Source organism: Oryctolagus cuniculus, chromosome 8 (genome assembly GCF_964237555.1).
Source record: "Oryctolagus cuniculus chromosome 8, mOryCun1.1, whole genome shotgun sequence".
NCBI lineage: Eukaryota > Metazoa > Chordata > Mammalia > Lagomorpha > Leporidae > Oryctolagus > Oryctolagus cuniculus.
Window position 1 is genome coordinate 9,727,771 of NC_091439.1, and position 13,658 is coordinate 9,741,428.

At 47.2% G+C, this 13,658-nt stretch overlaps 1 protein-coding gene across 7 annotated transcripts in view; it reads left to right on the top strand.

The window, feature by feature from the left end:
* Positions 1–227: 227 nt before the first annotated feature.
* MND1 (meiotic nuclear divisions 1) overlaps positions 228–13,658 on the top strand; it is an 88,801-nt gene continuing 75,370 nt past the window's right edge. For 2 of the 7 annotated variants that reach the window (XR_011378211.1, XM_008267299.4), the window contains exons 1-4: positions 228–363; positions 6,217–6,282; positions 8,055–8,112; positions 12,575–12,723. Coding sequence is in view for 4 of the 7 variants with exons in the window: in XM_008267299.4 (XP_008265521.2) it covers positions 361–363; positions 6,217–6,282; positions 8,055–8,112; positions 12,575–12,723 (276 nt within the window). In the remaining 3 variants the exon portion in view is untranslated. Of the gene's footprint in view, positions 364–1,529; positions 1,757–6,216; positions 6,283–8,054; positions 8,113–12,574; positions 12,724–13,658 lie in introns of those variants that run through there. The other 5 variants (XR_007909342.2, XR_011378210.1, XM_051819954.2 and 2 more) reach the window with 4 other exon arrangements.

Sequence of the window (13,658 nt, forward strand, 5' to 3'; positions counted from 1 at the left end):
GCGAGAAAGCTCATGGAAAAGCAAGCGCTCACGGCTTCCTCAAAAAAGTCATTCGCGTTCAACACACAAGCGCCAGGAAACGGAAGCACCACGGCGACCCCACTCAAAGGACCAAGTGCAGACGGCCAGCCAGGCCCCACCCCAGGCCCGGCCCCGCCCCGCCCCGCCCCGCCCCGCCCCGCTCCGGCCGGCCGCTAGGCGCAGCCGCTAGGGGTCGCTGCGCGCCGTGCGGGAGACGTGGACGTCCCCCCCGCCCCTTCGCTGCCCCGCCCCAGAGGCCGGCGTTAGCGCCAAAATCAAACCCGCTCCGCCCCGGCCGCCAGCGCACGCCCCGCCACCGGAAGCCCAGCAGCCGGCGCCATGGTAAGAGCCCAGGGCCGGGTCCCGCCGTGGCGTGGAGTTGCGAGCCGGCGCCGGCTGGGCCCGCGGGCTCGCCGCAGAGGTGCGGGGGCGTTCGCAGCCCCTCGGTCTCTGCCCTCGGGGCTCTTGCGGGCGGGCTCGGCTAGAACCTGGGGCGCGTTCGCGAACGGGACCCCGGCATCCCGCGAACTCGGTGGTTTGTGAGAAGCGCCAGTGCCCCAGGCGCCCGTGGACCGGTTCGCCCCGGGGCAGCCCCTCGAGAGGAACCGGGAAAGAAGGGTCGGGCGAGGCGGCGGCGGGACCCGGGAGCCCGCGCCGGAGGGCCCCGCGGCGCGCTCCTTGGGGACCCGCGGTTGAGGGGGCGTCCGCACGGTGGTAGGGTGGAGAGCGCCTTTCCCACCTGCTCCACCCTGGCGCAGCCTCGGTGTTCGCCCGTGGAAATCCACTGGTTTCCAGCGAAGGGCGGGGGGCGCCGGGACCCCTGCCCCCGCCTGGTAGCGCTGTGCGTGCGAGGGCTTTCTGTGCACAGGGTCGTTTTCATGCACCTTCCGTCTCGGCCCCCGCGCCCTTTTTGGCTTCTGATGGCGTCTGATGCAGTGGAGCTGAGATTTTAATGTCTTAATTTAGTGGCACGGCCGTTGTGCCGTCGAGCGGAGAAGGGTGGCCGCGGGTCCACGTGTACGTTATTTATTTGCAAATGCTTGTCCAGATGCAGTTCCTAACAACGGGTAACGGCTTCCTTGTGGTTACACTAACGACCCAGCCACCTGGGCGTACGCGGGAAGGTCGAAGAAAGCAAACGGGACCCCAGTGCAGTGCGCTGCCAGCGCTGTGTTAGCGGATTGCTCCAGGTAGACAGCTCCTGGTCTGTGCTCGCGGATCGCCTGACGCTACTCAAACTCTTCAGATGCTTACCTCCAGTATTGGGGCAGCATGGCCCAGATTAGAATAAAACTTAAAGACGTGTAATTCCTGGTTTTTTGTTATGTGATGAACAAAGTTCATGTTGGTCCAAGATAAACTTTTGTTCTCTTTCCTGATTGTTTTGATTTAGTTGGGCCTGTTAGTGCTTTTTTACATTTTATTTAGTAGAATGCCATCCGCCTTCGCCTGGGTCACTCCCCGCAGGCCTGCAACAGCTGGGGGCTGGGCCTGAGAGAAGCCAGCGTCCCGGAACTCAATCCAGGCTTCCCACGGGGGTGGCAGGAACCCAGCGACAGGAAGGAAGCGTTGCCCGCTGTCTCCGGGGTGTGCGTTAGCGGGAAACAGCAGAGCTGGGACTCAGGCCCCCAGCACTCTGATGGGGGAGGCCAGCATCCTAACCAGATGCCAAACTGTGCTGCTGGGCGTGTTCTTAGAAACCAAGAAGCACCGTGCTCAGCTCGGCGGGCAGCAGGTGACGTGTGCTTTCAGAATTTCTTAAAAATCCCGTTGTAATTAGTCAACCAGGCTGATTTTAGGAATTCTGTAACTCCTCCGAGAAAGTTTTTTAGTCGTAGGATTTTTTTTTAAGTGTTTTAAAATAATTAGGTCGACGAGGAAGGCTTATAGTCCTGGGGTCACGTTTTGAGTCCCTTTACTGAGCTGGCTGCATCTAACTTGTACCAGCAGCTGAATTCTTCTAGTCTTAAGTGAGTCCGCGTTCAGTCTGCTTTTGGAGAAGTTTCTAGAAAGATGTGTTAAAGTGGCATCCTTTTACATCAGTTACTGTATGTAACCCTGGCTGTGGTGCTCTGTTGTGGTTCGTCTTTAAACAGAATGATTTCTAGAGGTAATAGACTAACCAGCAAAGCACCCGGAGGTGGAATCATTGAACACAGCTCATCCACTTTTGTGTGACTCACAGCAGCTGAGCCTAGCGCTGCGCTTTCCTAAGTGCTGCCCTGATGCTGGCTGCTTCTCACTGCCCGCCCCAGGGTAGGGTGAGCGATCTGCCTAGGAGCTGTTCATAATACCAGAAGTTAGGAGCTTTCTCTAAGGACTTTGCAGATCCTGGTGTTTACTGCTGATGCAGCCACAGACTGCTGTCCTAAGGGGATTCTTACTGCCACACAAGTCCCCACCCCACCCCACCGACACACATGGCCTTCAGATTCTAGGCTGAGAAGAGCAGGGTTGTCAACAGTGGGGCACAGTTAAAGCACCTGGAAAGGATTTTTAAAATGTGCCTGCCCAGGCATCCTCCAGAGATTTTCCTTCGGTCCATACAGGATGTGCCTGGAGACCTACTAGAACAGAGAAATGAGCTGAAGGGGCCTTCTGACGGTGTGGAGCCCATGGCTGCCTTTTTTTTTTTTTTTTTTTTTTTTTTTTTTTTTTTTGACAGGCAGAGTGGACGGTGAGAGAGAGACAGAGAGAAAGGTCTTCCTTTTGCCATTGGTTCACCCTCCAATGGCCGCCGCGGCTGGTGCATTACACCGATCCGAAGCCAGGAGCCAGGTGCTTCTCCCGGTCTCCCATGGGGTGCAGCGCCCAAGCGCTTGGGCCATCCTTCACTGCACTCCTGGGCCACAGCAGAGAGCTGGCCTGGAAGAGGGGCAACCGGGACAGAATCCAGCTCCCCGACCGGGACTAGAACCCGGTGTGCCGGCGCCGCAAGGCGGAGGATTAGCCTAGTGAGCCATGGCGCCGGCCCTGCTTTATTCTTACTGAAGAGCAGTGTGAAGGAAGGCTCACAAGGCCGTCCTGGACCCTGGCTCTCTGTGGGTTTCTGGCGCTGAGACTTCGCTGACTGATCTCTGCAGGCGATCCTTAGTTCTCAGCATCCCTTGTGTGTGGGGGCCTGTGAACCTGAACAGTCTCAGATTTTACAGTTGTGGGCTTTAGATATGTGGCCTTGAAAGTAGTGCTGGCCTTTATGTCTGCTATGTCTATCCTGGCACTAAGCTCCATGAACTTTTGGAAGTACCCTCATGTATCCCATTAGGGGTGATTGGCTATTTCTAGATGGTTGGAAGCCACCAAAGGGTTCCAAGCAAGGCGGAAGCGTGGTCACATTTGCACTTCAAGTGTGGGATATGAACTTAGAGTGACACACAGTTTAGTTAGAGGCCTGAGGGTATTTGTGGACTAAGGTAGATGAGGGTACCTCAAAGTTTTTGTGGACAATGGGATTAAAAGATAAGAGGTGTTTTTTGCTGTGAAATAATTTTGAGATCCGTGCATACATATTGCAGGAGGTAGATAATAAAGGCAGGAACTGAGGTAGTAGGGATGGAGCAGACAGCATAGATGGGAGATACTTGAATGCTGAAGTTGACAGAATTTGGTGACTGAGTGGGTGTGGGGTAAGAGATAAAGGCACTTAAACCTGCCGGGCCTCTGACATGAGTGACCTGATGGTACCTGAGACTGCAGGGGTGGAGAGTAGCTGTAGTTGGGGAAGACTGAAGTTTAGACTGCCTGAGTTTGGAGTCTGTCCAGCACATAGGTAGATAGGTGAGACTGAAGGTCAGGGGCTATGAGAACTTGAGGGGTTCAGAATAGGTGCTCAGGAAAGCTAGGTGCAGGAGTTAAGCCGCCACTTTCGACACAAGCATCTCATGAACACAGGTTCAATCTTCGACTGCTCCACTTCTGATCCAGCTCCCTGCCGATGCGCCTGAGAAGGCAGTGGAAGATGGCCCAAGTGCTTAGGCCCCGGACACCCGTGTGAAAGACCTGGAAGAAGCTCCTGGATCTCAGCTTTGGCCTGGCCCAGGCCCAGCTGTTGCAGGAGTGAACCAGCAGGTGGAAGGTTCCCTTTTCTTCCCTCTCCTCTCCTGTCAACTAAATTAATCCTAAAAAAAAAAATAAATAAATAAAAGGAAAACTTTAAAAGACAAGGAAAGCTGATGAGATCAAGGGAAAGGTATGCAGAGATGAGATCAGTAGCTGAGCAAGAGGAAGATGTAGACTTTGAGGCCATGATCTATCCGCATGATTTGTCAAGACACATTTGCTCATATTATTGCTGTAGAAATGAGACTGTGTGTTTCTAGGTTTTACAAGATGAGTAAAGTCTTGTATACTCTGGCATGGGTCAGAGTGGCCATTCCTAAACCCTATCCCCATCTATTGTAGCTTCACATTTTCTGGTGGAGTTTTTGTTTAGATAAGATCAGTCTTTTGTTTTTCATTTTTTTTTTTTTTAAGATTTATTTATTTATTTGAAAGTCAGAGAGAGAGGTCTTCCATCCACTGGTTCACTCCCCAATTGGCCACAATGGCTGGAGCTGTGCCGATCTGAAGCCAGGAGCTTCTTTCAGGTCTCCCACGCAGGTGCAGGGGCCCAAGGATTTGGGCCATCTACTGCTTTCCCAGGCCATAGCAGAGAGCTGGATCAGAAGTGGAGCAGCTGGGTCTCAAACTGATGTCCATATGGGATGCTGGCACTGCAGGCAGTGACTTGACCTGCTATGCTACAGCGTTGGCCCCAAGTGGGTTTTTTTTAACAAACAATTTTTATTCTCATGATTCCACGCAGTTTTTGAGAAGGTTGTAAATAACTTGAACATTTGGGTAGAGAGCTACAGATGATGGTTTTCAGTCTTTTGGGTATCTGCAAATTTTTGGATTGAAGATATGAACTCTTGTTTTGTTTTGTTTTAAATTAAACTTCAACTTTGTGTGTATATTCTATTTATAACAAATGGTAAAATTGACCAACTCTCATTTTTCAGTTACCTATCTTAGTTTCAGTTAATTTTCTTGGTTTCAAATTGGCCCAAAAGTTTTTCAGAATAATGGTAATCTGAGTAGCCTTCCATTGTCCACTTAGTTTTTTTTTCCTCCTCTAGCCTACCCTTCCCATTGCTAGCTATTGCGGTTAAGGTACTGAAGTGTAACTCTAACTTGTCACTCCCCACTTTCAGAATTACTCAGTAGCTCTTCATTTCCTAGGTAAAGTCTGCTCAGCTTGGCTGTCTGCATTCCTTGATGGGCCTCAGACAACCTCTATCCTGTCTTCTGCCACTCCTTCTCCGTAGTCCATTCAGTAGCTGCCCTAGAGTGCTTGCCTTTCTTGAGTGTTCTGTGCACTTCCATAACAGTATGCCTGTGTGTGGTCTGTTCAGACACCTTTTGCTGCTTCTCCGCCTACCCAAATCCTCTGCTTGTAGCCTTCCTAGATAATTCTGCTTCCTCCCCCCTCTCCCCCACCAAGTGAGGGAGTTAATTCATTTAGCTTGGGCGTTCATGTAGCAATTTGTGCATGTAACTGTTCTTTAGTTATAAGTACTTCGGTTTCTTTTTTTTAATTTTTATTTAATTTTATTTTATTTTGACAGGCAGAGTTAGACAGAGAGAAAGGTCTTCCTTCCGTTGGTTCACTCCCTTAATGGCTACTATGGCCGGCGCTGTGCAGATCCGAAGCCAGGAGCCAGGTGCTTCCCCCAGTCTCCCATGCGGGTACAGGGCCCAAGCACTTGGGCCATTCTCCACTGCACTCCCAGGCCACAGCAAAGAGCTGGCCTGGAAGAGGGGCAACCGGGACAGAATCCGGTGCCCCAACCTGGGGTTCCGGTACCGCAACCGGAGGATTAGCCTAGTGAGCCGCAGCGCCAGCCTGGTTTCTTTATTTTGAAAGATAGTAAGTCCCTTGTTGGTATATGGTGACTTGTTGATTCATTTTGTAAATACTGAATTTCATCGAAGATGCCGCAGTCTGTCCCAGTCAAGATTATTACCAGACTAGCAGCAACTCCCACAAAGCTTGGCATATAAGTCAAAATGAGTCTGTAGGCTTGGCTCTGAGAGTAGCAAAATAACCTGTTGGTGTTAAATAAAACTGCATAAAGTTAAAGGTGTCTCAGGCTAAGTTGTTCTTAAATGCAGTGTTTAAAAAGCAATATTTTCTTTTTTGCTTTTGTGCTTTAGTCAAAGAAAAAAGGACTAAGTGCAGAAGAAAAGAGAACCCGCATGATGGAAATATTTTTCGAGACGGTAAGTCATTTTCCTTAAATAACTTGTGTGATTTTCATGTTAAGTTTACATCATCCAGTGTTAACTGTACCCTCTTGACTGGAGAGCAGTACTGACCAATATCTTGGGTAAAATTCTACAAACGGTAGTGCCTTGAGCCGTGGAGTAGAAAGAACCATATGCACTGTTGGTAATCTTTTCTGTCCAGACTGTCCCCCAGACACCGGCACAGCTAATGATGAGGGCTGCCCAGGGTCAGTCACTGTTGGAGGCACTTGACAGACATCTGATTTCAGCCTGTTGCTTCTGTGAGGAGGGTGCTATTGCTGTCATTCTCATTATACAGACGAGGATACCTGACACAGGAGTGTCTAAGGAACCAGTCCTTGGTCTCAGAAAATAGAAGTGACAGCACCAGGATTCAAACCAGGATCATCTGACTTTAGAGGGTACACGTCCTCTTTGCATTTGTAAGTCAGGCTGTGGAATAGCACATGTACGGTGTTAACACAGGCCTCCTTAATCTATTCCATATATTTGTGCCTGTTCCTAATAGAAAATATGAGGCATCTTGGGTAAGTTTATGGAAAACGCTTTTTATGAAAAACCACGAGGGCTAGCATTACGATGCAGTGGTGCAGTGGGTTAAGCTGCCACCTGTGACCACGGCATCCCATATGAGCACATGTCTAGTACTGGCTGCTCCACTTCCAATCCAGCTTCCTGCTAATGGGAAATCAGCAGAAGATGGCCCAGGTGCTTGGACTCCTGGTACCCTATGGGGAACCCAGATGCACTTCCAGGCTCCTGGCTTCAGCCCAGCCCTGGCCATTTGGTTAGTGAACCAGCAGATGGAAGGGCTCTCTTCCCCTTCTCCTCCCTCCCTCCCTCTGCAACTCTTCTTTCATATAAAGCAACGTTTTTTTACTATACTTGATCTTAGCCAAAAGGCTGAGAAGCAATAAAGCAACGTTTTTTTAAGATTTATTTATTTATTTGAAATACAGTTACAGACAGACAAGGAGAGACACAGAGAGAGAGAGAGTGATCTTCCATCTGCTGGTTCGTTCACCAAATGGTTGCAACAGCCGAGACTGGGCCAGCTGAAGCCAGGAGCCCGGAGCTGCTTCTGGGTCTCCTATCGGGAGTACAGGGGCCCAAGGACTTGGGCCATCCTCCAGTGCTTTCTCAGGAACATTAGCAGAGAGTTGGATTGGAAGCAGAGCAGCCAGAACTCGAACTGGAGCTGCAGACAGTGGCTTGATCTGCCTAACCACAGTGCCGGCCCCCAAATCTGTTTTTTTAAAAAAAGGAAAGCAATCCATGGATAGCTCTCCTGTGAAACCCTAAATGTACAGAAATCTTGACAGTTGCCTGTTTTGCCTTTGGTTAGAACTGTTAAGTCTGTGAGGTGTGATATATGCTATCCAAAGCCCTGCTGTGTTTTTTTAAAAATTAGAATGTCAGAGAACTAATTAATTCCCTCAGGGTACCAAGTGATCCACCATAGCTGATTTTTCTACTTCAGTGGGAAGATGTTCTTTATGTTCTGATCTGCAAGTACTTTAAAGCATTGTATGCTGCTGTGAAAGTCTGTCTGCTTTAAGCTCTGTTGAGGCTATGGAATGAGAGAATTGCAGTTTCCTCTGGCTCTAAAATGCTTGTTTTTACTGCAGTGTTCATTTACGTTTTTTTTTTTTTTAAACAATGTTTGTGAACATAATATGGTAAATAAAAATGAGCAGCAGAAAACAAATATGTGTTTTTCATCTTTTGTAAAACTTTTTAAACAGAAAGATGTGTTTCAACTAAAAGACATGGAGAAGATTGCTCCCAAAGAAAAAGGCATTAGTGAGTATTGCTGCTGCACTGGGATACTGTGGGAAATATGTGTCATTTTTTTTCTGCAGTGGTCTTCCTCTTTATGAAAAACATAAAATTTCTAAAGGTGAAGAATGTTTGTAAGAGTCCCTATATAATGTCCATGGGCCACAGCCACAGGGCTTGTGCCCTTTCAAATAAATGTCTTTTTAAAAAGTTATTTATAGCACTTGCCTTCCAGTATTTCATTCAGTGATCACCTACTGTATCATAGTTTGCTTAGCTCTTTACCTGTTCAATATCTAGGTTGTTTCCAAATATTGCTGCTACTGAATATTTTTTTAAGATTTATTTATTTATTTGAAAGGTAGAGTTAGAGAGAAGTCTTCCATCTGGTGGCTCATTCCCCAGATGGCTGCAATGGCTGGAGCTGAGCTGATCTGAAGCCAGGAGCCTGGAGCTTCTTCCAGGTCTCCCATGCGGATGCAGGGTCCCAAGGACTTGGGCCGTCCTCCACTGGCCTCCTAGGCTATAGCAGAGAGCTGGTCAGAAGTGGAGCAGCCAGGAATCAAACCTGGGCCCATATGGGATGCCAGCACTGCAGGTGGTGGCTTTACCTGCTACACCACAGCATGGCCCTTTGACTGAACTGCTTGTCATCTCCACATCAGGTCAAATACTGAATCTCTAACCCCCACTCTGATTGTAGTTAAGGTTAAGTGAAGTCATCAGGAGGGGTCCTTTAGTAGTCACTTTCTGTAACTTTATGGTACCTGAGAGGCGCTTTTCTTGGGAAGGACTAGGTTTATTTCAGGTAAGAGTTGGGAGGTTCACAGTTCAGGATCGGGTGGTCTATAGCTGGCCAAGCAGACTAAAACACTGCCCATAGATTTTTCTGCCCATCTCCCATTGCCTTACTGGCAAACGTGTCTAGAAATAGAATAAAGGAGTCACAGTCTGTGACGCAGCATCCCGTATGGGCACCAGTTCAAGTCCCAGCTATTCCACTCTCTGCTAATGAGCCTGGGAAAACAGAAGATCACCCAGGTGCTCGGGCCAGAAGAGGCTCCTGACTCCTGGCTTCGTACCCTCCAAGCTCTAGCTGTTGTGACCATTTGAGAAGTGAACAAACAGATGGAGAGCTCTCTCTGTCTTTGCCTCTCAAATAAATACATCTTTTAAAAATAAAAAATAGAAAGGGACCTGCGTTGTGGCGTAGTGTGTAAAGCTGCCACCTGTGAGCTGGAATCCCATATGGCCATCGGTTTGAGTCCCAGCTGCCCCACTTCCAACCCGGCTCCCTACTGCTGGCCTGAGAAAAGCAGCAGAAGATCGTGCAAGTGTTTGGATCCCTGCTACTCACGTGGAAGACCCGGATGATGCGCCTGGCTTCAGCCTGGCTCCACCCTGGCCATTGTGGACTTTTGGGGAGTGAATCAGCAGATGGAAGACATGTCTCTCCCTCTTTCTCTGTAACTCTTGGCTTTCAAATAAATACATAAATCTTTTTTTAAAAAATTGAGTAGAGGCCAGTGCCGCGGCTCACTAGGCTAATCCTCCACCTGCAGCACCGGCACTCTGGGTTCTAGTCCTGGTTGGGGCACCGTTTCTGTCCTGGTTGCTCCTCTTCCAGTCCAGTTCTCTGCTGTGGCCCAGGAGGGCAGTGGAGGATGGTCCAGGTGTTTGGTTTCCCACACGGGTGCAGGGCCCAGGAGGAAGCACCTGGCCCCTGGCTTTGGATCGGCGCAGCGTGCCAGCCGTAGGGGCCATTTGGGGGGGTGAACCAACAGAAGGAAGACCTTTCTCTCTTTCTCTCTCCCTCACTACAAATTTGTGTTCTGGGCTTTTTTTTTTCTTTAATTTTTGCCAGTCAAAGTTAGTGAGAGAGACATACAGAGAGAAAGGTCTTCCTTCCGTTGGTTCACTCCCCTAATGGCCGCTACTGCCAGCGCTGCGCTGATCCAAAGCCAGGAGCCGGGTACTTCCTCCTGGTCTCCCATGCGGGTGTAGGGACCCAAGCACCTGGGCCATCCTCCGCTGCCCTCCCGGGCCACAGCAGAGAGCTGGACTGGAAGAGGAGCAACCGGGACTAGTACCTGGCGCCCCAACCGGGACTAGAACCCGGGGTGCCGGCACCGCAAGCGGAGGATCAGCCAAGTGAGCCATGGCACTGGCCAGGCTTTTTATTATTTGATCTCAAATTGCCTTCAGGAAAGGCTATACCAATTTACATTCATATTAGTTTCTTGAACCTGTTTTGGGGATTTTTTTTTTAAAGATTTATTTATTTGAGAGGCAGAGTTAGAGACAGAGAGAGGTTTTCCATCTGCTGATTCACTCCCCAAATGGCTGCAACAGCTGGAGCTGGGCTGATCCAGAGCCAGGAGCTTCTTCTGGGTCTCCTATGAGGGTGCAGGAACCATGCACTTGGGCCATCTTCCACTGCTTTCTCAGGCAAGAGCAGAGAGCTGGGTTGGAAGTGGGGCAGCCGGGAATGGAACCAGCACCCACATGGGATTCGGGCACTGCAGATGGAAGCTTGACCTCCTATGCCGCAGTGCCGGCTCCATGTGTTTAGGATCCTTTAAGATTTCACTTCTGTTTGTGCTTTACAAGTAGAGTTGAGCATTTTGCAAATTTAGTGGAAAAATTCAGACATTACAGTACTGGTATATTTCTTGGTACATAGGATTTCAAACATTTGTGAAATGTTTACCTGTTTATGTGGTATTTAAAAGTTAATTTTTAATTGGCATATGTAAACTGTACATATTTATGGGATACTGTGTGATATTTTCATTCATGATGTATGGTGTACTGTGTAATGTCCAATCAGGGTAAACATTAGCTCCTCAAATACTCTTTTGTTCTTGGGGCCAGCACTGTGGTGTAGCGGGTAAAGTTGCTGACTGCAGTGCCAGCATCCATATGGGCGCCCATTCAAGTCTCGGCTGCTCCACTTCTGATCCAGCTCTCTGCTGTGGCCTGGGAAAGCAGTAGAAGAAGGCCCAAGTCCTTGAGCCCCTGTGCCTACCTGGGAGACCAGGAAGAATCCCTTGGCTCCTGGCTTTGGATTGGCGCAGCTCTGGCCATTGTGGCCATTTGAGGGGTGAACCAGCAGATAGAAGACATCTCTCTCTGTAACTGACTTTCAATTAAATAAATAAATCGTTTAAAAAATTTATTTCATTCTGATGAAAATGTTCTAAGTCCTTTTGTTTTTCTTAGAAAAATATATGGTGCATTATTATTAGCTGTAGCCCCCTGACCATGAATAGAACCCTAGAACTTTTTATACCTTAGTGCCCCCATTAATCTTTCTCTCTCCCCTGTCCCCTATGTTTAATTTTTTTTCTGATTTTTAATCTTAACCCTGACTGGAGCATCCACTTTATTTCTTTACTTACAGTTTGTGTTTTCATAGTGGTTTTGTTTTCAGTTTTCTTTTTTAAAGATTTATTTATTTATTTGAAATTCAGAGTTACAGAGAGGGAGAAAGAGAGGCAGAGGCGGATATCTTCCATCCACTGGTTCACTCTCCAGATGGATGCAGCAGCCAGGGCTGCGCCAGGTCAAAGCCAGAAACTTGGTCTGAATCTCCATTGTGGGTGGCAGGATCCCAAGCACTTGGGCCATCTTTTGCTGCCTTTCCAGTCGCCTTAGCAGGGAGCTGGATCAGAAGTGGAGCGGTTGAGACTTGAACTGGTACATGTGAGATGCCAGTATTGCAGGAGGCAGCTTAAATGGCCACAACACTGGCCCCTGTTTTTAGTTATCTTAACAAAAGATGATACATGTTCATGGTTGAGGAAAAACAAGCAAAAAAAAAAACAAAAAAAAGGAACTAAAAATTGTCTTTCCCTACCATCCAGGGATAACCACTGTAGAATTAGTGCATACTATCCTTTATCTTCTGTTTGATACATTGTGTGTATTATATTTTGAATTTATATCCATGCCATTAAACATTATTTTGTAATAGAAACGGTAGCATAATACCCTATCAAGAAAATACTTGAAAAAATCCGGTTACTGGACTGTTTTCCAATTTTTTTGCTGTTGAAAACAGTGCTTCAGTGAGCATCCTTATGCATTTTAGTCATTTTCTTTGAATTTATTAAAGTGGAATTACTCAATAGAGGGTACATACATTAATCTAAAGTTTTTCAATACATATTGCCACATTTCTTCACCTGTGTTGAGTATCCATTTCCTTGAATTCTTTATTATATTCTTTAGTGTGTTTAATTCACTAGTTATATCTCATTGCTTTAGTTTGCATTACTTCAGTTGTTAGTGGGTTTGAATATTTTTCTTACATTTTTGCCAGGCACATTTTGTGGAGGGCCACTGATGTGCTTTTACTGTTTTTCTGTCTTTTTTGTTATTTTTAAAGCTCAATAGTTATTAGCCTATTAACTGTTGATTTAATTTGCCTTTTACGGTTATTTATGATGTTTAACGTAGAGTTTTTAAAAATTGTCTGTCTTAGCTGCCATGTCAGTCAAAGACGTCCTCCAGAGTTTAGTTGATGATGGGATGGTTGACTGTGAGAGGATTGGAACGTCGAATTACTACTGGGCTTTTCCTAGTAAAGCTCTTCACGCAAGGAAACGCAAGGTGGAGGTTCTGGAATCTCAGGTGAGTCACTGTAATTGAAAACAGTACATTTACTTTGCAGCAGATTGTTTTAATTAATTCTCTCTTTGTGGTTCCCTTTACATTTTTAATGTGCATTATTTGACCCAAAGTCTAAAGGTAGTCAACACTTGATCTTTTTCCAAAATAATATAAGGATCATAGAATATTTTAATTTTCATCTTCCCACTTGTGATGATATTGCTAGTATTTTAGTCCTTTTAGTTTTTTTATTAATCGAAAGATTATTATTTTTTCTTTAGAATTTTAGCTTTACTGAAAAATTGCTGGAAAAGTAAGGCATAAGAAACACCTGCCCTCCTTTCCCTCACCACATACACATTTGCTCTTGTTTACACCGTGTATTCGTGTGGAACGTGTGTGACAACTGATGCCAGTGCTGGGATCTAATTATTAATTAAAATCCATAGTTTACACTGGGGCTCACTCTTTCTGTTTATATTCTGTGGGTTTTGGCAACTATGTGATAACGTGTGTCCATAGTTTCAGTATCCTAGGAAGGTTCACTGCTTGGTTTCATCTGTTTCTGTTACTGTACTGAAATGCCTGAAGCTGGATAATTTATTTATTTTTAAAGTTTTGTGTATTTTCTTGGAAGTCAGAGTTAACAGAGAGAGGGAGAGACAGAGTGATGAGTCTTGCGGGGACCTCTCTGGCTGCATCACCTCTTGACAGATGGCTTCATAGGGACTGGACTGCATGTGAGAGGGAGAAGGAAGACAGGGCAGAGACAGGCCTGTGTTGTAAGCTGTGATTAGGTCCCTAGGACCAAGTTCCCAACACGTAAACCCTTGGTGGGAAAGACTCAAAAATATCCAGTCACAGCACTGCCCTGAAATCCTTTGTGTTCCACCTGTTCATCTCTCCCTACCTACCTGCCAGCTGCTGGCAACCATTGAGCTTCTTACTGTCTCCAT